This window comes from Lissotriton helveticus, chromosome 7 (assembly GCF_964261635.1).
Source record: "Lissotriton helveticus chromosome 7, aLisHel1.1, whole genome shotgun sequence".
Classification (NCBI taxonomy): Eukaryota; Metazoa; Chordata; class Amphibia; order Caudata; family Salamandridae; genus Lissotriton; species Lissotriton helveticus.
Window position 1 is genome coordinate 1,755,506,977 of NC_136068.1, and position 23,951 is coordinate 1,755,530,927.

The 23,951-nt window shown below is 47.9% G+C and overlaps 1 protein-coding gene across 3 annotated transcripts in view; it reads left to right on the forward strand.

Moving 5' to 3' along the window:
* The window catches only part of LOC144770734 (sialic acid-binding Ig-like lectin 13), a 767,717-nt gene that overhangs the window by 199,986 nt on the left and 543,780 nt on the right, over window positions 1-23,951 (forward strand). For all 3 annotated transcript variants that reach the window (XM_078655472.1, XM_078655474.1, XM_078655473.1), the window contains one exon: window positions 19,916-20,311. In XM_078655472.1, the coding sequence (XP_078511598.1) occupies window positions 19,916-20,311 (396 nt within the window). The remainder of the gene's footprint in view (window positions 1-19,915; window positions 20,312-23,951) is intronic.

Here is a 23,951-nt window from a genome sequence, read left to right on the forward strand (position 1 = left end):
TACAGGAGATGACAGTTGATGTTGAAACTCAATTGATGGTCACAATGGACGTCAATTCATTATATACCCAGATCCCGCAGGATGAAGCCCTACAAGTGATGGAATTATATTTGGAGCAACGGGAGCGACCCCATAGGGTCCCCACTGCTTTCATTATATCACTGGCTGAAATCTCCCTGAGGAACAACTATTTCAAATTCGAAAATGAATTTTTTATCCAAGTCAAAGGTACGGCCATGGGTTGTCCTTATGCGCCGGAAATGGCGGTACTGTACATGGCCCAGTATGAGGAAAGATTTGTTTATAGGCATAATCCCTATAGTGACAACATAAAACAGTGGATACGATACATTGATGACATCTGGCTCCTGTGGCAGGGGAGCCAGGTGGACCTCAAAAAAATTTTTGACTGGTTGAAAGCAAGACACCCAGACATCAAGTTTTCAATTGATTCAAGCGTGACAAGAATGACTTTCTTGGATGTGGCAGTTGGCATCGAAGGAGACAAGTTCACAACTTCTTTATTTAAAAAAGAGACGGACAAAAACACCATATTACATTACAAGAGTGCGCATCCCCAGTGTTTGAAACAAAATCTCCCTTATGGGCAGTTGTTGAGAATAAGAAGAAACTGCTCAGAAATAACAGATTTTGATGTACATGCAACCTCATTTTGTGAGGAAATGGATATGAGGGGTTACCCAAGGAAACTCTTGAAACATGCAAAGAAAAGAGCTAGATACACTCCTAGAGAGGAGCTCCTAATAACCAAACCAAAAAGGCAATTAAACAAACTGGTCTGTGTAACTACTTATGGGGCACACACCAATAAGTTTAGGCAGATTGTTTTACGAAATTGGCATTTGTTAGAGGGACTTGAACACCCCTTGGAAAGACCAATTTTTGCTATGAAAAAAAACCCCAGTATTGGTCAGCAAATTATTCGGGCGGACAGTTACATTCCGAAAACTAAAAGTGATCTTATATCACATTGGAACCTTAAACCCATCACGGACACCACAAATGCGGTACGTGTGTAGCCTGCAGCAGTGCTGTAGAAGGAAATGAATTGATTCATAATGGTATCAAATGGAGGCATGATATGCATACAAATTGTAAAAGCAAGAACGTCATTTATGCAGTCATGTGTATTTGTAATAAAATATACATTGGCAAAACATGCCAGCAGGTGAATATTCGAATTTCACAGCATCGGTCTATACTGAAGAAAAGAGTACCGAATGCACCAATGGTTGATCACTTTGTGGCTATGAATCACAAAGAAACCAATTTTACATGGACTGTTCTAGCAAGTATAGATCCAAAACATAGATCACCTAATGTAGAACAAGCCCTGCTCCGCAAGGAAGCATACCTTATTTATTTATTTATTTATGAGTTTGTATAGCGCTAGAATCACTCCGCCAGGAGTATCTCTGCGCTTTCTGCCCAGTAAATTAGCAACTACACAATGGAAGATGATTAGATTTCATTTTTAAACAGAATAGTTTTTAACTGTTTCCGAAAGGTTAGGTGATCTTTACATAACCTTAGGGCCAACGGGAGCTTATTCCACAACTTGGGGCCCATAGTTGACAGGGCTCTGCCTCCGTGTCTAACTTTTTTGATATGTGGAACCACAAGGAGAAAATTATTGCTAGATCTAAGAGATCGTGAGGGAACATATGGTCTAAATTTCCTTTCCAGGTAGGTGGGTCCTAGTCCATTCAAGCATTTGTGGATTAAGCAGCATATCTTAAATTTTGCCCTTTGTCTGACAGTAAGCCAGTGTAGTTGTTCAAAGAGGGGTTTGGATGCCGTTCTTGGGGGGGCATTCAGAACAAGGCGAGCCGCCGTGTTCTGAACAACTTGCAATTTATCTAGTAGCCCTTCGTTAACAGAAAATAACAACCCATTACAATAATCAATCCGGCTCAGGATAAGTGCCTGAACCAGAGTCTTTCTTGCTGAGTTGGGCAAGAGTGGGCAGATTTTTCGCAGTAAACCAATAGTATGGAAGCATATCCCTGAAATGTAGCTGACATGTTGTTTTAAGGACAGGTCGTGATCAAGTCGAATTCCAAGATTCTTCACGACCTGCTTAGGTTCAGGGACTGCTCCCAACTCAGGTGGCCACCAATCAGGAGTCCAAAGTATCTTAGCTTCCCCAAATAGCATGATCTCCGTCTTGCTGACGTTACATTGGAGATAGTTACTGGACATCCAATTAGCCACTTCCTCCATACCAGATGAAAAAGAGTTCCTAACCTCAGCGGAAAGAGTTTTAAAAGGAAACAGGAGCTGTGTGTCATCAGCGTAAGATACGGGAACAAACCCGTATCTACGCAGCACTCCTGCCAGGGGTGCCACATAGATATTAAAGAGCGTCGGGCTCAAGCATGAGCCCTGTGGCACCCCTTTAGAAATCTCTGTTTCCGCCGAGCGAAATGCACCCATGGTGACTGTCTGGGTGCGATCTGTTAGGAAACTCCTTATCCAGTCAAGGGCTTTGTTCTTCAGGCCAGCGTTCGACAACCGTTGAGTCAAGATGGAATGTGACACGGTGTCGAACGCTGCCGAAAGATCTAATAGAACAAGAATGACAGAGAAACCCTTGTCCTGGTAGGTGTGGAGGTCATCGGTAACATACAGCAAGGTGGATTCAATACTATATCTGGGGCGAAATCCTGATTGGGATTCATCAAGGGCTTGCACTTTTTCGATGTAAACGGACAGGTGCTTGTTAACATGTTTTTCTATAACTTTCCCCAAGAAGGGTAGCAGAGAAATAGGTCTTAAATTACTCAAGTCAGACCAAGGTATGGTGTTATTTTTCCTAGTAGGTCTGACGAGTGCTCGCTTCCAATCCTTGGGGACCGAACCCGAGATGAGTGATAGGTTTACTAATTCTGTAACCAGTGGGCTTAGATGTTCTTCCAGAATTAATCCGTTTTAAAAGGGTAGAGGTTTCTAAACATGAGATAAGGGGAAAACTGTCCAGGGATTGTGTGTCCACAATGGGATTCATGGGATCAGAGGGAAATGTCTCCTTGGTGGATATGGACTGATTTGTACATAAAATCTTATCATAAATTCTGTCAATTTTGCTAGTAAAATAACAGGAAACTTCGTCACACAATTTTTGCGATGAAATGTCAGGGGCTTCACATGCTGACGGTTTAGCCAGTGTCTGCACTATCTGAAAAAGAACTCTAGGCGAGTTCCCAGCCTCCTGTATTTGGGTAGCAATGTGTGCTTTCCGTGCACCCCGTATTGCTTTGTGATAAGAAGATAGGGCAGCCCAGTATCTTTCTTTATCCTCAAGGAGATGGGAAGTTCTCCATTTTTTCTCCAGTTTCCTGGCTCCTTGTTTAAGAGTACGTAAATTGCTTTTTTGCTGGCCTAGGTTTAAAAAACTTTAGTGGGGCAATTGTGTCAATAGTTGTCTTTATTTCGCCTCCGAATTTCGTGAGAGCTACTTCAATATCGTCCGAAGGCTGAAAGACAGGAGGATTAAAATTTTCTATAAAAGTAGACTTAGTGACTTTATGCCACTGTCTACGAGTGCAAGGCAAGATGTTGGGGTGTGTTAGACTAGGTTCTCGACGGGGTGTGGTAAACTCCACGATAAAATGATCAGTCCAGCTCACCTGGGTAGCGGGAGGGCATAATATCGCCTGAACATTGGAGAAAACTAAATCTAAAGTGTGGCCAGCCTGGTGAGTAGGGCCACTGTTTTTCAGCAATAAGCCTAAAGTAGATAAGTCGGTTATTAGTGATTGGGCGTCACAACAGTCCATTTTCTCACAATGGACATTAAAGTCTCCAACTAACGTGAACTCATCGTTTTCAACAATATATGGGGCAATTAGTTCAACTAGATTATTAGTAAATTGTTTATATGGGCCCGGTGGTCTATAAACTAAGGCGCCTTTGTAGTTCTCTTTAGAAGTTGATTGTATTTTAAAAATCAAAATTTCCATGTCAGGGGAACTAAGTTCCTCTAAAATCGTGGCTCTTAATTCCTCCTTATACACCACAGCAATGCCACCGCCAGTTTTCAAAGGGCGGTCCAGTCTCAAGATTTTATAATTGTCTGGTATAGCAAGAGTGATAGCAGGCGTGCAGTGTGGCTTGAGCCATGTTTCTGTGAGAAAACACAGCTCAGGTTGATTGGAAACAATCATGTCCCAAACCTCCGCGGTATGTTTGGAGAGGGACCTGATGTTACACAACAGATGTTTTCTTCCTGGCAAGGTGGTATCTATAATTAGAGGTGGTGGAGATATCATCGTGTTGTGACTCAGAGTGCAGCGGGTCGTTGCCTGATCACAAGAGAATTGAGTATGGCAGTGACGACATGAAAAGGGGCCTTCAACCTCAAGCTGGGCCATACAGCTAACATCAGGAGAGTAGGGAGCATTTAAGCAGCGCAGTACCTTAGAAGTATATGTAACTATCGTTGCAGCAGGGAGATGAAGAGAAGCAGCAGGGCTTGCCATCGCCCCTAGCCCGTTCTAGCGCGGACGAGCGCAGACGGGCAGGTCTTTGGCTTGTCTTCGGCGTGTCAGAAGGCGCCCCCCTGCGCGCAACCGCTGCGCGCCAGTACCGACGAGTGGCTAAGTAGCCCCTGGTGCAGCAAGGCTAGAGCGCTAACCGCTCAAATCTAGGGCGGGAACCAGGAAGTGTGTGACTCAGGCTCGTACCTGCCCCGCCCTCCGCTCAACGGTATTGGATACCGAGTCGGAACGGGGCGGGCAGGCTGTAACACAGAGCAAACTGAGTGTTCAATATTCTGGAGCCCTGTTAGCGCTAAGGGACAGCGTTTAACAGCGTTTGATCTCAAATAGTAATGCACTACAATTATCAGTCAATTATAATACAATTACAATACAATTATAAAAGTTGATTTTGCGAATCAAATCATTAAAATACAATTTTAAAATGATCAGTTGCTGCTTAGCTTTAGCGTTTTCTCTTCCAACCCCAACAGAGTGGGAGTGCGGTCTGTTACCGTTTTACCTGGCAAGGGCGGGGTCGACAGACACTGCCACTGTCCGTCTTACGGCAGGGAGCCTCGCCTCCTCGCCGCCTAAGTAGCCCCTGGTGCAGCAAGGCTAGAGCGCTAACCGCTCGAATCTAGGGCGGGAACCGGGAAGTGTGTGACTCAGGCTCGTACCTGCCCCGCCCTCCGCTCAACGGTATTGGATACCGAGTCGGAACGGGGCGGGCAGGCTGTAACACAGAGCAAACTGAGTGTTCAATATTCTGGAGCCCTGTTAGCGCTAAGGGACAGCGTTTAACAGCGTTTGATCTCAAATAGTAATGCACTACAATTATCAGTCAATTATAATACAATTACAATACAATTATAAAAGTTGATTTTGCGAATCAAATCATTAAAATACAATTTTAAAATGATCAGTTGCTGCTTAGCTTTAGCGTTTTCTCTTCCAACCCCAACAGAGTGGGAGTGCGGTCTGTTACCGTTTTAACTGGCAAGAGCGGGGTCAACAGACACTGCCACTGTCCGTCTTACCTTATAATGCGATTCGACAGTATTAGCAATGGACTCAATTCCATGAGTGAGCTGAATAGACTCTAATGAGAAACTGATATGAACTGTTCACGCCACTACATGGACCAGAATGCACCTCTGTGGTTCTACCAAGTTTGATTGGTCTAGGAAGTTTGAATTATCTGACAGACGGTAGCCCGACTGACCGTGAATGGTGAACCACAAACGAAGAGTGTGCTGTAAAGAACGCGAGCTAAAGATAGCGGTAAGCGTGTACTTTAGTCTACAACCTTAACGCCCGCTTTCTGTGCTACCGGCGGTACAGTCCTAATTGTTTTTTTAACACTGCAGATCCACAGCAAGTTGGGATCGGGGAGTGACAACCTTGATTTATGTGAGACACCGCGTTCAACGCGAGGAAGCTCACAGTGAGTAAAGCGGCGCCACATTTTTGTAAATAATGAGTTTTAAATTAATTCGGGCAAAGATAACCACATCAGGGCAATCTGGTTACTCTTTTCAACAGAAAAAGGAAAACAACGTGAGAACACGAGTGGTGCCACGCAATTCAATTTGGCAAACAGCACACACATCCGTTTTTTTGTGAAATTGGAAGAATAAAAGGTACGAACTCCCTGCTCCTTATCTTTTCAAACTGAAGAGAAATAAACTTAGCATAGTTTCTAAATACATGACGATTCTTGTTTCAGAACCGTGCATAAAGCTTCGTTCACGAACCTAAAATGTATCCTCTACCTCTACAGCTTCGAGGTATGACATTCACTTGCTAAATTGGTACACAATGCAGAGCCTGGGTCGTTTGATGGGTGCTATTTTAATAAGTATGTACAAATTATTTTTGTCTTCTCTAATAGGTTAAAGGTTGGGAAAAGGATTAAGTCGGCCCTGATGAGAGTTGTGGTACAAGAGACCCATACTCGAAACGCGTCGGCAAATGGGATTAAGGCCTTTTGAAAATAGGCAAATGGGATTAAGGCCTTTTGAAAATACCATTTTTTTGATACTAAAGGACTAAACTGTATTCTCAGAAAGTACCTATGATTTAGTATCTAGGAATGAAATGCACTTAATTTCCAATATTCTATTGATGTTATTTGAATTAATTTGACATCCCTTACCTGTTTTTTTCATTTTTTAATGTTATGTCTTGTGGAATGTAATGATTTGTAATAATTATATGTTTTCATTTAAATTTTTGTACATAAATACAGCAAGATTGCTTGGCTATGTATGTGAAGGGTATTGTTCTTTCTTGCTGAAAAACAGTAATTCTTCTTTTTTCTAAAAAACATGATTAAAAGGCGCAATTGATTGCCAGGATAAACATATTAGGTGTTGTTTATCATTTCAATTAGAATAATACTTTTTGAAATATTGTGAAGTGTGGGTTTCTCTTTTTATAAAGTATATTTGGGCCCTTCCCCACTTCTGTCCACAGGGCCATACCCCTCTTTTTGCATAAAGCTCTAACCATTGAGCCACACACTATGTCTTTCAAGCTTGTTCAACCAGCAGCCAATAAATAGGATATTTCTCCTACTCAGCTGTGGCGGAGATTGTGCTCACCCACTCCAGACGTCTCTGGAGTTTTGTGAGTAGGGGTCTCTGAGAATTAGCATTACTGAGCTACTCAGTTTCTACTGTTAAAATATTACCCAACCAACATTGATGGTGCCATGTCGTATAGTTCCTATATTTCTATACAGCATCTGCGCATTCGGATAGCATTAACTGTGGGTTTGATGGCAGACTGGTTCGGAGCACCCCCACAAAGAATGTTAGCCTGTTTGCAATAGCTAGCTCACAGTGCCACTAGAATCTCCTCCTATCAGGGAGAGAATCGTTTCTAGCAACCTTAGAACATGACTAATCTGATCCCCCAGGATCGTGGAAACAATGTACTAATTTTCGCTCAGTCAATTGTGCTCACTTATTCAGTCTGAGAAAGTTACACAGAAGAAACAGTTGGGCATGTTACTATAAGAATTTATTGCACGGTTGTTCTTCTAGTATAAAATAGATGTGCTGCGACAACCGTTCGACAGTAGCAGATATATATCATCAGCAGTACTCTAAATATAAAAGGATAGTACAGTTATACCATTTTGTAATGATCATGAACACATACATGAACATAAAATGCTTGATAAAAAAGTGCATACTCCTAGGATGCCTATCTAGATGTACCTAGCATGTGAGTAGGTGTGAAGCCAAGATTCCCTCTAGGTTTAGACTAACCCAGTTACCTGAAGTGAGAGAGTGTGGGACCCCGTCATGGTCTCGAGTTGGACACCCCACAAGGGATATGTCAGACCACTGTTAGCTGGACTGTCTGCAAGCAGGAGCCTCTGTGTGTCTGGTGAGTGTGTCGGCCTGGAAGGCTTGGTTCCCTCTAGCTAAAACTAGCCAGAGGTGCTGTATTTATACAGAAAGTATCTAGGGTTCCTTTATCCCTTCTTTTTTATATTAGCCATTTTAGATTTGAGGATGAACCTTGTATGTATATATTATGCAGGTGGATTTAGCCCCTGCCTGGTTTCCAAGTACCCTTATGAATATTCATTCATACTGTGTCAGTCTAAAGATGAAGTCATAGAGTGCTATGGTTCAGGGAAACCCTCCTTCTGCGCCCAGCACTAGAACTAGGTAAAGGTTCAATCCTAAGAGGCTTGTTACCGTGTAGTGTAGGGGAGGTAATGTAGGTGAAGGGGTATGATGTTACCCGGTAATATGTTGGGGTACCGATATGGAACATAATTGGGTCCTATGGGAGAAAAATGGTTATCAGTTTCACAGTTAACTAAAAGACTTATGAGTGGGAGTTGTAGGGGTTAGGACCAAGGTTCCCCAAGGTCTAGGTAGGCAATCAAATTTGCCCAGCAGCGGTACTAGAGCAGCCGGTTGCAGAATGCAGCAGCCCAATGTTAGACAATGGGGCTATAGGGGCCTTTGGTCAGGCACTGCTTATGAGCAGGCCACTCGGCTGTGGGAGCAAAACTCCTGGGTAGAGATCAGCACTGCAGGGGACAACAATCAGCAGTGGAGTTACACCACCAGAGGCACAGGAGCGGTTGGGTGCCTGTAATGACCGGATTTCCTGACCAAGTTATCAGCTTACCCAAACACCACAAACCCAGTCATCACGTAACTTCATCCCTTCCCAGACCCTATTTACAACAGTACCTGGGTACTTACCTGGGAATGGGGAACTCGCAATATACAAGCTTACACAGCCAAAATACCACTAAAACCTAGAGGATTGCTAAGAACTAACTATAGAAATCAGTAATAACTACGGAATTCCATGGTATATCCTATGATCTCACCTTATAGCCCCACAACAATCTGGCCCGGGCTAACCTACTCTCTCTCGTGTTGGAGAGCAGTGATTTATAGTGTTCCAACTTGTAGTCCCACGGCAATCCGACCCGGACTACTCTACCCTCTCTCGTGTCGGAGAGCAGCTATTTATAGTGTTCCCACTTGTAGCCCCACGGCAATCCGACCCGGACTACTCTACCCTCTCTCATGTCGGAGAGCAGCTATTTATAGTGTTCCCACTTTTAGCCCCACGGCAATCTGACCCGGACTACTCTACTCTCTCTCATGTCAGAGAGCAGCTATTTATAGTGTTCCCACTTGTAGTCCCACGACAATCCGGCCCGGACTACTCTACCCCCTCGCTTCTTGGGGAGCAGCTCCACTGTCCTATTAGTACCTCCTGCTCTCTATTGGGAATTTCCTAAGTACCTAATATCTACTGGAAATATCTTCTATCTCATATGAATTATTATTATCCCTCATGTAATGGATAGGAGACCTGATCCTCTCACACAAGAACTGCCAAATTATTACATTCAAGAATTATTCCCCGATATGAAACTCACATTACTCTCGGTCATCAGTTACCTGTAGGAAGGGAATAGCCCATCCTTCCATATGACAGTACCTGGCTAAAAAGAAAGGTTAGCTCCATCATGGAAACAATACTCAAATATATTCGTTAAGAACTGGGGTCCCTTTATTAAACAATAAAAATAAACATTGCATTATAAAGTCATACTAACACATAGCAACCTAAGCATAGCCTGAAAAGTAAAGGAAAGAGTTAATACATTTGCGCACTATAGTAGCAGGACAGACTTCACCTTATAATTACGTAGTCCAGTTCTGGCTGTCATCTGGGTCCCTCTCTCATCTGTGCCTCGGCTCATTTCAGACTCTGCTCTGCACCCACGGATACACGTCTGCACCGCTATGCTCCTTCACCTCCGTCACCCCTCCAAAGCACTGGAACCCTTCTCTGGTCTTCGTCTCTGTCTCTCAGCTCTGCACCGGTCAATCTGCACTGACTTCTCCTCTCCCACGAACTGTCTTCACTTCCAAGCTTCAATCTAATAATATAGTTTCCACTATTCGGAGAACCATCCGCTCAACTAACTTCTTCACTCTGATTATTCCAATTCTGGTCACAAACTAACTCCAACTGCTCTAACAGACCAATTCATGATGTAGCTTTGGTCTCTCCAAAGGATCGTCCGCCTCCTCTATCTTTCTGCATTCTGATAATATAGAGAGCTCTTTGTTCGTGGAAATTTCCAGACAGTAACCTGCCGCCCACCAGATTCCTGCACCAGGCCCCGGGTTCTCGACGCTCCCACAGTGGCCACCTGTTGTTTCGTCTAAAAGCCCGAGCTCCGTTTACATTCCTCCAATAAGGGCCGGCTCTGACCAGTTCCTCTCCAGCGAAAAACAGCTCATAACTAAAATATTACCCTTGACCTACAAGCGCCTCTGGCAGCCGAGGCAGAAAGGAAAATGGAGTCTCTCTCGTTTGGGCCTTGTAGGCCCGAAAATGATGAAAGAGACGCACAGCTCTGTCAAAGTACATAGACAAGCCCTACCAATATGTAACATAAGGTCAGAAAGAAAGAATCTACCTCCTAATATAAGCCTTCAGGCCCGAAAATGATGAAAAGGGCACAGAATTATGTCAAAGTCAATAGGCAAACTCTACAAATAGGCACAAATAAGGCTGAAATAAAGGATTCATAGTATATACTGAGATGGCGGTGGACAACAGTCACCATCAGTCCAAATAGGACAAATTATCCGGGCACTACAGTGCCGTGTGCCAAGGCAACATTGGGGACCCTGTGGTTTTCATTGAGGATCTCTGGTTCGGTCCAGATGCTTTAGGCTCATCTAGGGAGGCCTCTTGGAGGTAACCACTAATTTCAGAGGTAAGTTGGGTTCTTGGTAGATGCCGGAACACCGTCAGCAGGGCCACCCAAAGTCGTGGGGTATCAGGTGCAGGGGTGTCCTTTGACATCGGGTTCTTTTTACTTGTCCAGTGGCAGATGGGGGACACTTCTGGTTGAGGCTGCAGGCATCAGCATGAAGCTTGAGGAAGGTTAATGATCACCAGATCCCAGGTCAGGATCACAGTGGAGTCTACATGTGTTGTTGGGCCACTCGACCTCGGGAAGTGGGCATCGGGTACAGATTGGTTCCAGAATCGCAGAGCCGCCTGCATCCACATTCTGTGGATGAGTCTTTACTTGAGCAAATCCAGTGATCAAGTGAGACAGAGTCTGTAAGATGAGAGCAGAGAGGGTCCTCCGGTCTCTGGGGAGCTCTTGGAAAAGTCGGTAGGTGTCCTCTTCTTCCTGGGTCAGCAGAGCTCTTTGGTCTTAGAGGGTGGCCGAATAGGTGTTGCAGCCCTTAGCGGCCTTCCATGGTCACAAGGATCCTTGGTATATTTTTCAAGGGACTTACCTGTGGCCAGAGATGTGCCAATTGTGGGTAAAAAGGTACAGCTTTGGTAAACAACACAGGCCGTTGGAACCTGATTGGCAGGGACCGAGAGAACACCAAGTCAAATGTGCATCATGTGTCAGGCAAAAAATGTGACACGATGGACTCTCTCAGAGGGGACTCTGAGACTCCAGGGAATAAATGTTGGATCCCTCCCAAACAAGGGGAGAGGGAGCGCTTTGGTAAAGGGCACATGGCTAACAATAGTTACAAGATACTCAGTTTCAGTGCATAGTAACCAGATGCTGGGGCGCAGTTGCATGCGTTAATAAAAATGAGGCAAGGGGAGAGATTCAGATGAGGGAGGATAGGAGCTGAGGAGCAAGACAAAGAATGAAAGAGGGAAAGTTTGAAAAGTTTTATAGAGTGCTGGCTAGACCCGAAGGTATCAGAGCGCTTTACATGAGATAAAACATTGCATCAGAAACATTTTTACATGGTTACATCAGTTACTTATTAACATGTACACCCGTCTTATGGGGGGTGGAAAGGTAAAGGGGGGAAGGCGAACAGGGGTAAGGAATGCAAATAGTAAACACAACGGGTAGGCGAGGAGAACAATGTCCGATATCCAGTTAGGTAGGTGTCGGACAAGGGGTGAAACAGAAGCAAACTCCACTTTAGTTGCAAGAGACAGCTCCACCAGGCATCAGCCAAGGTTGCTCAGGCACCGCAGAAAAATAAAGACAAGTTCTGGTTTCTGCCCAGGAGGCATCGTCAAAAGTTCCATCAAGAGTATCGGTTAAGGTGTTGGGTGGGGTTAAATGTCTGAACTGGAGATCTGGTTAGGTTACCATAACTCAGTTGCAGGTCCGCAACTAAGGTCAGGCAGCAATGCAGATAAGGAAAAGTGTACTGAAGGTGATGAATGCAGAAGATTAGTGGTGGGGACATGGAGTAACCAGGATTTAAATGTGTTGGGTTGTGGAACACCTAAAATACTGTTCAAATATGGCCGACTTTTTAGATTTGGTAGATTCTCCTTGTTATTGAGTTCAGAGTCCTTCTTTAATTTCAGTGGGAGTGTCTGCCGTGAAACATAGTCCTACTCCACTTTCTAAAACCTGTGCATTGAAAGTCCTCTGTCCCTTTCACTCAGGCAGTGGATCGCCATCTAGGGAATAATTAAGCGTGTGGGCTTGGTGGAAGAGTGATTCCCAAAATGGAGGGCTGGATGCTGTAGAGAGCCACTCGGGCTCTCCTATACAATGTATCGCACCCATGCATCCCTACACCCCTCGGGGTGGGCTCGCTGCGAGGGTATAAATAAACCAGCGGGAGATTGCTCGGGGTCTTCCCGCCTACGGAGTAATTCCTGTGTCCTGTGTGCGTTATTTGACTGCCACACCAGGGCCTAGTCGGGCCTAGTCCTGGCCCACCACATTGGCGATGGGGCCAGTCGATACTAATGCGTGCCTGCCAACCTGCGGCTACTTGACCGTGGAGTGCGCGGTGCCCACCCGCGGCTGCCATACTCCCTACGGAGTAATTCCTGTGTCCTGTGTGCGTTATTTGACTGCCACACCAGGGCCTAGTCGGGCCTAGTCCTGGCCCACCACATTGGCGATGGGGCCAGTCGATACTAATGCGTGCCTGCCAACCTGCGGCTTCTTGACCGTGGAGTGCGTGGTGCCCACCCGCGGCTGCCATACTCCCGTGAGACTGCCTGCGCCGAGAAGAGGAGCTGCGGTGCCCACCCGCATTGCTCCGTGTGCTGCCTGCTGTGCGAAGACCGACGCTGCCGGCTCGAGCCCGCCCACGCGTCTCCATCACGGGAGCGCCTTCAGCTGGCGGGACTAGCCGTCAGCGTGCTGGTGCCTGGGTGAGTGTTACCCATCCCACCTGTGTACTGCCCGGCCTGTGCCGCATCATCCGGGGCCTACCTCAGCGCTCGGTGGCTCCCGACGCGTGGCCCGGCCCCAGACGTCTGGTTTCTCCCCCGAGGCAGCTCCGTGTGAGGCCGAGAGGTAGGGGGGCCTTGAAACCGCTGCTTGGCCCGGGGACGGAGTCAGCTTCCTCCACGCCTGCTCCCCTCCCAGGCGCTGACGAAAGAAGGTCCATGAGGAGTTCTCCACGTGCTGAGAGGCCTTGAATAGGAACGCGCTGGGGGAAACGAGGATTCACCAAAGACGGCGACCAGCAAGCATTGACAAAACCAATCGCAAGTCATCAATCATTGGCAGGACCAACCAATCACCAGTCATCAAGCATTAGCAGAACCAATCGCCAGTCATCAAGCACTGACAGACCCAACCAATCGCAAGTCATCAAGCATTGGCAGAACCAAACGCCAGCCAGCAAGCATTGGCAAAACCAATTGCCCCTGCACCAGTAAAGTGTTTCTTGGACATTCCTCCTTGGGCCTGCAAACTGGGCTGTGCTGCATCTGGAAGAGTAGCTAGGCAGGGAAAGTTTGGAGGAAATAAGAACCTCGCGCACCCCATTCCACCATCTTCGCACCACCTGAGGGAGGGGCTAGCGACGCCGTCGCGAAGCGGAAACAGTAGATTCACGTGCAGGAAATCTGTTGGTGAGCTGTGGGCCTCTACGTCAGCAAGGCCCGAGTGTTATCCAGCTGCCGCGCTCTGGCACTATGAGCAACAACGCACCAGGAGCAGCGGCGGCTGCTCAGCAAGGAGCAGGACAAATTCAAGGCATCGCACCGATCCCTCAACCTCCTGTACACACGCACACGGCGGTGGCGCCACTACCCCCGTTCAGTGAGGGCGACGGCAGCGCCCAGATGGAAAGCCTGGGTCAGGAGACTCAACCACTACTTTAAAGGAACCAGAGAAACTGACAGAACGGTCAAGAGGTCACTCCTCATCTACTACGGCGGAGCTGAAATCTACGACCTGTTTGAGACGCTCCCCAATACTGGGGGGGCGATGATTACGACGCGGCGGTCGCCGCGCTCAATGCACATTTTGACCCACAGCTCAATAATGATTTTGAAAAGTTAAAATTCAAGAGAGCATGGCAAACTGAGTCAGAGTCTGTCGACATGTTAAACGCGCGGCTGCGCCGGCTGGCCAGCACGTGCCCCTTCACCGAGCCAAGGGACGAAATAAGAGACCAGATCATCCTCGGATGTCACTCGAAGCTGTTAAGGAAACTCATCCTCTGGCAACCGGGGATCTCTTTAGACGAGATCCTGGTCCTGGCCCGGTCCCATGAACTATCAGACGCCAGAGCGGAGGAGATGGGGGCGGCCCTACACACCCCAGTGGCCGCTCCGTCGTCAGCAAGGCCCCTACCGATTAAGGAGAAAAGGTGGATGCCATCCAGAGAAGACCTCCACCGACACGCCAAGCATCCAAGTCCACACCGAGGAACCAGTGTGGGTACTGCGGGGAGGATCACCCTGTGGCGGCCACGTGCGGGCCAAAGGGGAAGACATGTTCCCGCTGCGGAAGGTTAAACCATTACGCGAAGGTGTGCCGTGGAGGAAGGCTTCAAACTACGACGCCCAGATCTAGAGGCCTACCACAACGCATCTGGCAGATCTCACTGGAGGACAAGTCACCACCGTCTGATGATCAGGCTCAGGAGAGGCATCCAATGTACGAAGACGACGATGACGATGAAGTGTTCGTCATCTCGTATGTCAGTCGATCAGGAACCAAAAGACGACCACCCCCCATGTTCTCGGTAACCATTGAGGGCACCGATATACAGGCCCTCATTGACACTGGAGCTTCAGTGAATGTAATGGACTCTTATCAGTATGAGAGAGTGCAAGAATCTACACATATGGAGGAACAGACCCCCTACCGCTACGGGGCTTAAATCAAACCACCATTGTGGGAACCACTCCACGGAGGCCAAGTTCCACGTGACTGAAGGAAAGAAGGGGACCCTGCTCAGCTGCCACACAGCGGAGGACCTCAAACTCGTTTTCTTCCCAAACCAGGTGCACGAGTCACATGCAGAAGCCGCGCTAGGAGAGTTCCCAGCGCTCTTCTAAGGATTGGGAAAACTAACAGGGAAGAAATTCCGACTTCACATCGACACCTCTGTGCGACCCATGGCTCTCCGGCACCGGCGCGTGCCCTTCAACCTACGCCCACAGGTGGAGGAAGAGCTCCGGAAGTTGGAGGAACTTGGAGTAATAGAAAAGGTGTCCTGGCCAACACCTTGGGTGTCTCCGCTGGTCGTAGCCCCCAAGCCAAAGCAACCTGGAGCGATTCGACTTTGCCCCGACATGAGGTTACCCAACATGGCGTGAAGCGGGAGCGGCATATCACCCCTACTATGGACGACATCGTGGCCGACCTGAACGGTGCAAATTGGTTCTCCAAGCTAGATATTAATGCGGGGTACCATCAGCTAGAATTGGAACCGGATAGTCGGTACATCACCACTTTTTCAACACATGTGGGGCTGCGCCGGTATCATCAGCGGCCGAGGTGTTCCAAAACGCCATTCGGGAGGTGCAGTCGGGGCTGCGAGGAGTGATCAACCTCAGCGATGACATACTAGTGTATTCGAATACACTCAAGGAACATCACTCACACCTGAGAGCGACGCTGCAACGGCTGGTGGACTGCGGTTTGACCCTGCATAAGTCGAAATGTTCATTCTACCAAGAAAGCATTGATTTTTTGGGGTACACCTTCACGCGAGAAGGACTCAAAGTGGATCCAAAGATGGCAGAGGCCATCCGGGCGGCAAGCACTTCACGGAACCCCATGGAGTTGAGGAGCTTCCTGGGCATGGCCACATACTGTGGCCGATTCATCCCCAACTTGGCGGCATTGTCGGAGCCTCTGCGGGCACTCACGCTCCAGGACCACAAGTGGGAATGGTCTGTGGCAGCTAACAAAGCCTTCCTGGACATCAAGGCGAGCCTGCTCGACAAAACCTTGATGGCGTACTTCCAGCCACAGAGCAAGACGGAGCTTGACGGGGATGCAAGTCCCGTGGGACTAGGGGCAGTGCTCGTGCAAGACCATGGCTCTGAAGTATGGAAGCCGGTTGCGTACGCCACCGACACCGAGACGTGCTACGCACAGATTGAACGTGAAGTGCTGGCAATCAAGTGGGTGTGCCAACATTTTCATCTATACCTGTGCGGCCAGGAATTCAATGTGGTGACCGACCACAAGCCACTGTTGCCTCTATTTGCAGGATCGTCGCGTCTGGCTCCCCCACGGATTGAACGATTGGCCGTACAGCTACAAGGGTACAATTTCAAGGTCATCCTCCGCCATGGGGCGCACAATCCTGCAGATTATCTGTCCCGACACCCGGAGGTGACTGTATCCGCCCACCCTCCGACCGACGGCTATGGCGTGGAGGCCTTCGTCCATATGGTTTCGCAGGCGGCTTGCCCCAAAGCAATGACGCTGTAGGAAATAGGACAAGCCACCCAGGAAGACGCCACCCTGTCTCGGGTCCAGGAAGCGTTGGAAGGAAACAGCTGGGCTCGTTTTATGGATGGAGCCCGGACCCTCCGGCTGGAGGTTGGTCATGCGCGCCAACAGATATGGCAAGTGCGGAATGAGTTGAGTGTGAGGGAGGAAGGAGTCGTCCTGAGAGGACACCTGATTGTGGTACCTGAGAGCATGCAGAAGAGAATCCTTGCCTTAGCCCGTGTCGGACACCAGGGAATGGCCAAGACCAAGGCCAGATTGAGGAACAAAGTCTGGTTCCCGGCCATGGACACTATGGTGGATGAGATGGTGAGGTCATGCCATGCCTGCACGATCACTGGAGGAGACCCTGCACCAGCACCAGTGATCACCGAGGAACCCTGCAGCACCCCGTGGACACACCTGAGTGTGGATTTTGGCAGTTTTCCCGACGGCCGTCACATGATGGTCATCGTCGATTCGTTCTCAAAGTTTCTGGTTGTTGAGGTCATCATATCGACAGCGTTCCCTCAGGTAAAGAAAGTCATGGACCATGTCTTTGCCATAATGGGGTTGCCTGAGGAGATCAAATCTGACAATAAACCCCCCTTCCAAGGGCGGGAATTCCAGGACTACCTGAGGAATCTCGCTATACGACATCGGAAGATCACCCCATTGTGGCCCCAAGCGAACGGGGAGGTAGATAGGCTGATGAAAGCCCTTAACCAGGCGCTGCGCATCGCAGTAGACAGCGGGGAAGATCCGGAAACAGCCCTTGACCAATTTCTATGAGCATATCGTCAAACTCCTCACAGCATCACGAAATGTGCCCCCGCTCACCTGCTGTTCAAGAGAGCCTCCAGAGACAGCATACCGTCGGATCCAACCTGGGTTCCTGGGACGAGGGATGACGAGGCTGTCCAGGCAAGGAGAGAGACCATGAAACGGAAGGCAAGTGAGGCTCGTCGTGCGCAGGAGCCGACGATCAAATTAGGAGACTCGGTGGTGATCAAGGACTGACACCACGGGTGGAAGTTTCGAACACCGTATGAACCTGAGGTCTGGGTCGTGGAAAGGGTCCACGGGGCGATGGTGACGCCCCGGAAAGGACACCAACTAGTCACCCGCAACGTCTCCAGCTTCAAAAAGGCCACGGAAACGGAAGCTGACCCTGAAACTGACATATCACAGGACACGACATCAAGGACACCCCTCTCAGGGACATCACCGGGGTGGAGTCCGGCCATTGAGGTGCCCAGACCACTGGATCAAGTGGCAGGGGCCAGTCCCCGATTGACCAGGCAGACCCAGGACAGTGAAGGGGCCAAGGAACCCCTGCGGGGGTTATGTCTCCTCCCTGTGGCCAAAGCCAACGCTACAGCCTCCGGCCCAACCCTGGTCCAAGCCAACGGCTCCGAGACTTTGCTTGTGCATCCCCGTGAGGTTGGTGAAGGTGTTTGATATCGGACTAAAACAAAGGAGGGATGTAGAGAGCCACTCGGGCTCTCCTATACAATGTATCGCATCCATGCATCCTTACACCCCTCGGGGCGAGCTCGCTCCAGTCGGTCTAGTCCTGGCCCACCACAGATGCAACCAAACACATATAGTCCAGTGACGAGTACGGCAGGCACCGAGCGTCCCAGTAACAAATCATCCCCTTTGAATGATTCCACCAGGGACAGACTTGCACAGTCTTGCAAGCTCCCTATTTGGGAGCTGAGTGAGCGGCACACGCCATTCCCCGAACTGTGCCACTGCTGTTACAACCCGTCCTCCAGGAATTACAGGGCACAACTAGTGCCAGCTAAGCTACAGCCAATCCACGATATCGGGACACAATTAGTCCCAAGCGCAGCTCATCTCCAGGGCGCATCCCCAAAGGAGCGCAAAAACTTTAGATATGCGTCTGACGGCCCGTATGGCGGAAGAGCGTCCGGCGCTGGACAGTTGCTCTGGCAAAGACCGAGGGGCTTGGCCTCAGCCCCGGATCCAGCAATGCCAACAGGAAGCCTCAGCTGTGAGGCAGACAGCCAGCGAGGCAGAGGAGCATCAACGCGCGAACAACCACCCTTGTAGGTCCGGGAGATATGGCTGATCGCCAGGTAAGAAGAACAGGTCAAAGCAATTCGGCCCCACTACTTTCATCTACTCACATGGGCCCTGCAGGCATGCGGGGATAGTGGGCTGGCCAGCAGACGCTCTCGGTTTCCCCAAACACGGTGGACACTCCCTGAGTGGGTTTGTTCATTCTTCCGGAGTGATCCCAACTCTCAGTCAGTGGAGATTTTCCTTGCTGGAAATGAGCACGGTCTAAAAAATCTCCTCAGAAATATTCTGATCCTCTTTACAATAGTTTCCCCGAGTAGTGCTGGTTGTATGGCAGGACAAAAACAGGGATATTTTACGAATAATCTATCCCAAGTCCAGGAGCCTCTCCTAGGAGCTCAGTCTCGGTGGCCAGCAAATCCTACCTGCCTGCATTCCACAGAACCTCAAGGGCCTTACACACCTTCTCTTTCAAAGTCATCACGCAACACAGCGAAGTAACTTCATTTTCTGCCCTGTGTTACATTACTCCTTGATAAATTGGTGCCTGGTATGTGCACCCCACCTATCTTGAAAGACCATGGTGCCTCCAAAGGAAAATTCGTCCTTTAGGTAAAGATAATGTGGCCGAATTTTGCAAAAATGTTCTTGTGGGAGGACCCAAAAATAGCATAAAGCAATTACAGCTCACTTGTTCACTATCTGTGTTTGAATTGGGTACCAGGCCCCACCACTTGTGGACATTATCAGATGCAACTGTGCATTCCACCATGGTACAGGGGTGCCTGAGTTGGAGCTAGGCTGCCGAAATGGCACCAACACAGGGAGAAAGGACAGGAATGTACCATATTGCCTAAATATGGTGCATTTCTGCCCTTTCACTTTGGCGTATGGCAGTGCAGCAAGGAGACTCGCTGCACTCCCCTACGCCAAAATCCCATTAATGAGGGCCGTAGCTTGAGCTGCATTTTGTCACACAGAAAACAAAAATGTTGAGAATGGTTTCCCTGATTTTTTTTTAACATCTCTTATCAATGTTCACTGTGTCAAGACAGCTGAAAAATACATGAATGTCCATATGGCTTTATGTTTTGTAACTTTTACTTAAAACCCTTATTCATCTTTGCTGAAATTCTCTTTCCTCGTGTCTCCGCAGGTGTCCTCTGTGACGATGAAGCTATACATAAATACTATCGATTGACCGTGCCCCAGACCGTCACAGCTCAGGAAGGCCTGTGCGTCCTCATTCCCTGCCAGTTCACCATCCAGGAGACGGGGGAGGCAGCAGAGAGACCCCACGGATACTGGATCATTAAAGGTGAGGCCTGGGACGGCCCGGCTGTGGCTTCAAACGATGGAACCAGAGAGATCCGCGCGGACACCAGAGGCCGCTTCAAGCTGGTGGGAGATGTGACGAGGAGGGACTGTTCGCTCAGGATCGATGACGTCAGCACAGGGGATACTCGCACATACTACTTCCGATATGAGCACAGTAGACGCTCGAGTATTAAATATAATTATAATTTTTATCCGCTGATCGTTACGGTTGTAGGTGAGTCACGTCTGAACTTCTCTCTGGTTGTAAATTGATTTCATAGTCCCGCGTCGCATACTGAGATGTATGTCACCTATAGAAGACGGAATTCAGACATATAAAAAGTCGAAAATGTTAACTGAATGTTTTGTGGCTAATGTAAGCCACAGAGAGAGATGCTGATGCTACATAATGTGCTATTGTTTCTAGGTGAAGATGGAAAGATGAAAGCACATGGCTGGTGATGCTAGATCTTGTCATTTAAATGCGGAAAGACAGGCAAAGCACTTCTGACACATGTTATTACTCACCAAAGAGTCTAATTGACGAAAGTGCACAGGATACTGGGGGCCTCATTTATGAAAAGTGACGCATCGCTGCGAAAAAGCAGCGATGCGTCACTTTTCAATTGCGCCCTCCTTGCGACCCCAATGATGCGTCATATTTACAATATGACGCATCATTGCGCAAGGAGTTACAGATACCTCAGTATTTCTGACGTATCTGTAAGCGCAAAAGTGATGCATTGCTGGAGTGTGTTACAAAAGTGACACAACTCCAGCAATGTATCCTTTCACATGGGGCAAGCCCCATGTGAAAGGGCCTGCGTCAGTCTTACGCCTGCGTGAGGCAGGCACAAGATTTTGACGCAATGGAGTCCTAGAAGTGACGCAGTGAAATCTCATAGATTTGACTGCGTCACTTCTACGACCCTTTCTTGCGTCAATACGGCCCCCTTGCATACATTATACCTGGCGCCGGTATAATGTGGCACAGGGGTTTACAAAGTGACGCATCTACCTAAATGTGTCACTTTGTAAATATGGCGCAACAAGGCGTATTTTTGACACCACTGGTGCGTCCCAAAAAGTGACGCACCGGCGGCGTAAAAGTGACGCTCAGCCTCATAAATGAGGCCCTGGGATTGGTATGGAGGTTACAGATGGCGCTATCACCATGGAATGTATTACAGTCAGGCATTTATCACACAAAAGCACAAAAAACACGTTTATAGCCTGCAGAAGCCACTGTTTACCGAGTTCATTTAGACACGTGCCGCAGTTTTAAAATTGCAGAAAATTCCATTTGGACCTTTATTCGCCGATAACTCCTACCAGGAGGAGGGCAGAATTTGCACAAGCTTAGTTTTAAACTAGTTACAGTTACCATGGTTACAGCTAATGCTTTGTGTGTATGCTACATGACAAAGAAGAGGTTCTTACATGTACAAAGCAAATGCGAAAAATGATTTTGAGCATTACTACTTGGAGTGTTTTTTTTTCTTCACAATCATTACATGTTTCTGACAAAAACTGTGGACAATGGGTGCAGGGCTCACACCGTACACAGTTTGTGTAAGAAGATCTTGTTTGTTAAAGTGAAAAAACTTTCAAAGAACTTTCATGAATCCATACATTTTGTTCTATTAATTGATTTCTGAGCACAGGTGCTTAAGGGAACAGTTACATGGTACATTAGGGGCGGTGCTCCATCATGTTTCAGATTCCATAGTGCCTTAACACTTGGCCACGAAGCACTTTACTTTTCTGTAGTCCTCCACCTTCTTGGGTGGAACGATCAAGGCTGATCATTCCCTACGTTTCATGAATATGCTACTAAGATTTGAGGGATGGGAGACAAATTGCCTCTAGTTTGGAGAAAATACTTAAGTACCCAAAAGAGGAATTACTGTCAGCGATGTAGATTACCAGAAATGTACCGTGTCATGTAGGAATAACTGTCAATTCAATTTGGCTGCGGCCTAGTCCTGCTAACTTAGGCAAATCTGAATTAGGTCATGGAGGAACTTATACTATTTACTTCTTGGTCTTCCTCATGCAGGGTCTCTTGGCTTGAAATGCAGGGCACTAATCTATTTAATTTGAATTTATTTATAACATTTTATATAGCGCGCATATGACCATCGAGGCTATCAGAGTGCTTTACAGTTCATGCAACGAGAGGGATACAATCAAACACCACGGAATCAATAAAGCGAATAATGCACAGTCTTATATTGTCTGACATGGCACGGTGAGCAAAAAAACTATGGATTTAGGCTCAGATCTCTGTACTTGGTGAATGTATGACATTGTTCTGCATTCTGTCCATCAATAATTGTTTTTGAATTTGTCACCCCGAGTGAGACTGGTATGCTCAGACGTTGGTCCTGTGCTTTCCATGCCACTGTAATCAAGCTATCCTGGCTGATGAGGGCTGAAAGCCCGAAACAGGTCCTAAGATGCTTGTTTCCAGTCCAGGGAGGACCAAGCCTGGCAGTTTGGGCTGGACTGTACCCATTGGGCGCAGGGTCAAAACTGATTTGCATATGGCTGGGTCCAAACTGGAATGGCATGGTGAGCTAAAAAAAAGGATGGTTTTAGGGCCAGATCTCTGCACTGGGGTGAATGTATGACATTGTTCTGTATTCTGTCCATCAATTGTTCTTTTTGCATTTACCACCCAGAGTGGGACGGGTATGCTCAGACGTGGGTCCCGTGCTCTCCATGCCACTGGAGTCAAGCTATCCTGGCTGATTGTTCTTTTTGCATTCTCGTGAGCCAGGCAGCTGGGCCACAAATCCACATTTATGTCCCAGACTCAGATGGGGAAGCCTGATAGAGGCAGAAATGTCGTCATCAGGAGCCTTTTGACTTCTTTTTTGAAAAGGACAATCAAATGGTTCACCCTGACTTCGGGGGGAAGGGAGTTCCAAATCATCTGAGCCATACCTGAGAAGGCTCGATTATAGGTCCTTTTTTCTTGAATTTTTGTGGTTTGAGCAAAAGGGTGCTGGAGCTTCTTGAAGCTCTCGAACCACATGAGAGTTCCAGTTTCTGAGCAAGGTATGGTGGGGTCTTGAAGTGGATGGCTTTGTGTGCCATGCATGCAAGTTTTAACTGTATCCAAGCTTCATATGAAAGCCAATTCAGGGCCAGCAAGTCAGGGGAAATTGAGGGCCACCCTGAGACGAGCCATCTTCACTCTGGGCAAGCAGCAAAGCTTTGCGCTACCATAGTCCAACTTTGGGATCACTAATCCTTGCACTGCTACATTTAGGTCATTAGCAGGGAGAAAGGGTTTGAGCTTCCTAAGAATGCTGAGTTGGAAGTTCGCTCCTTTGGTGAGGAAACTGATGTGCTTCTGCATGTTCAGACTTTTGTCTAATACACTACCCAGGGCGGATGTCGAATCAAGGCGGTGAGGTCTACAGTTAAGAGCCGTAAGCTGAGTCAGCCATTGCTCCAAGACCGGAGATTGTTTGTGGGGTGAGATTGGGAGGAATTCTGTTTTTAGAGCATTTACCATCAGGTGGTTACGTATCAGCCAACTTTGTGTATCCAGCAGGACTGAGTTGAGGGACTTAATGTCCTTGTAGGAGACAATCTTCAAGTGTAGTTGGGTATCGTCTGCATACAAATGATAGTTAATGCTGGATGCTTTCAGAATTTCTGTCAGAGGCTCCATGAACAAGTTAAAGAGCTTGGGAGAGAGTGCTGAGCCTTGGGGAATGCCCGGAGTGACAGGAGCGCGATGGGACAGAGATTGGTTCACCTTGAAGCTTTGCGATCTGTTCTGTAGGAATGAAGAGAGCCAGTTTAGTACATGCCCAGACAGCACCATCCTGTGTTCCAGGAGGTCAATTAGGTGATCGTGT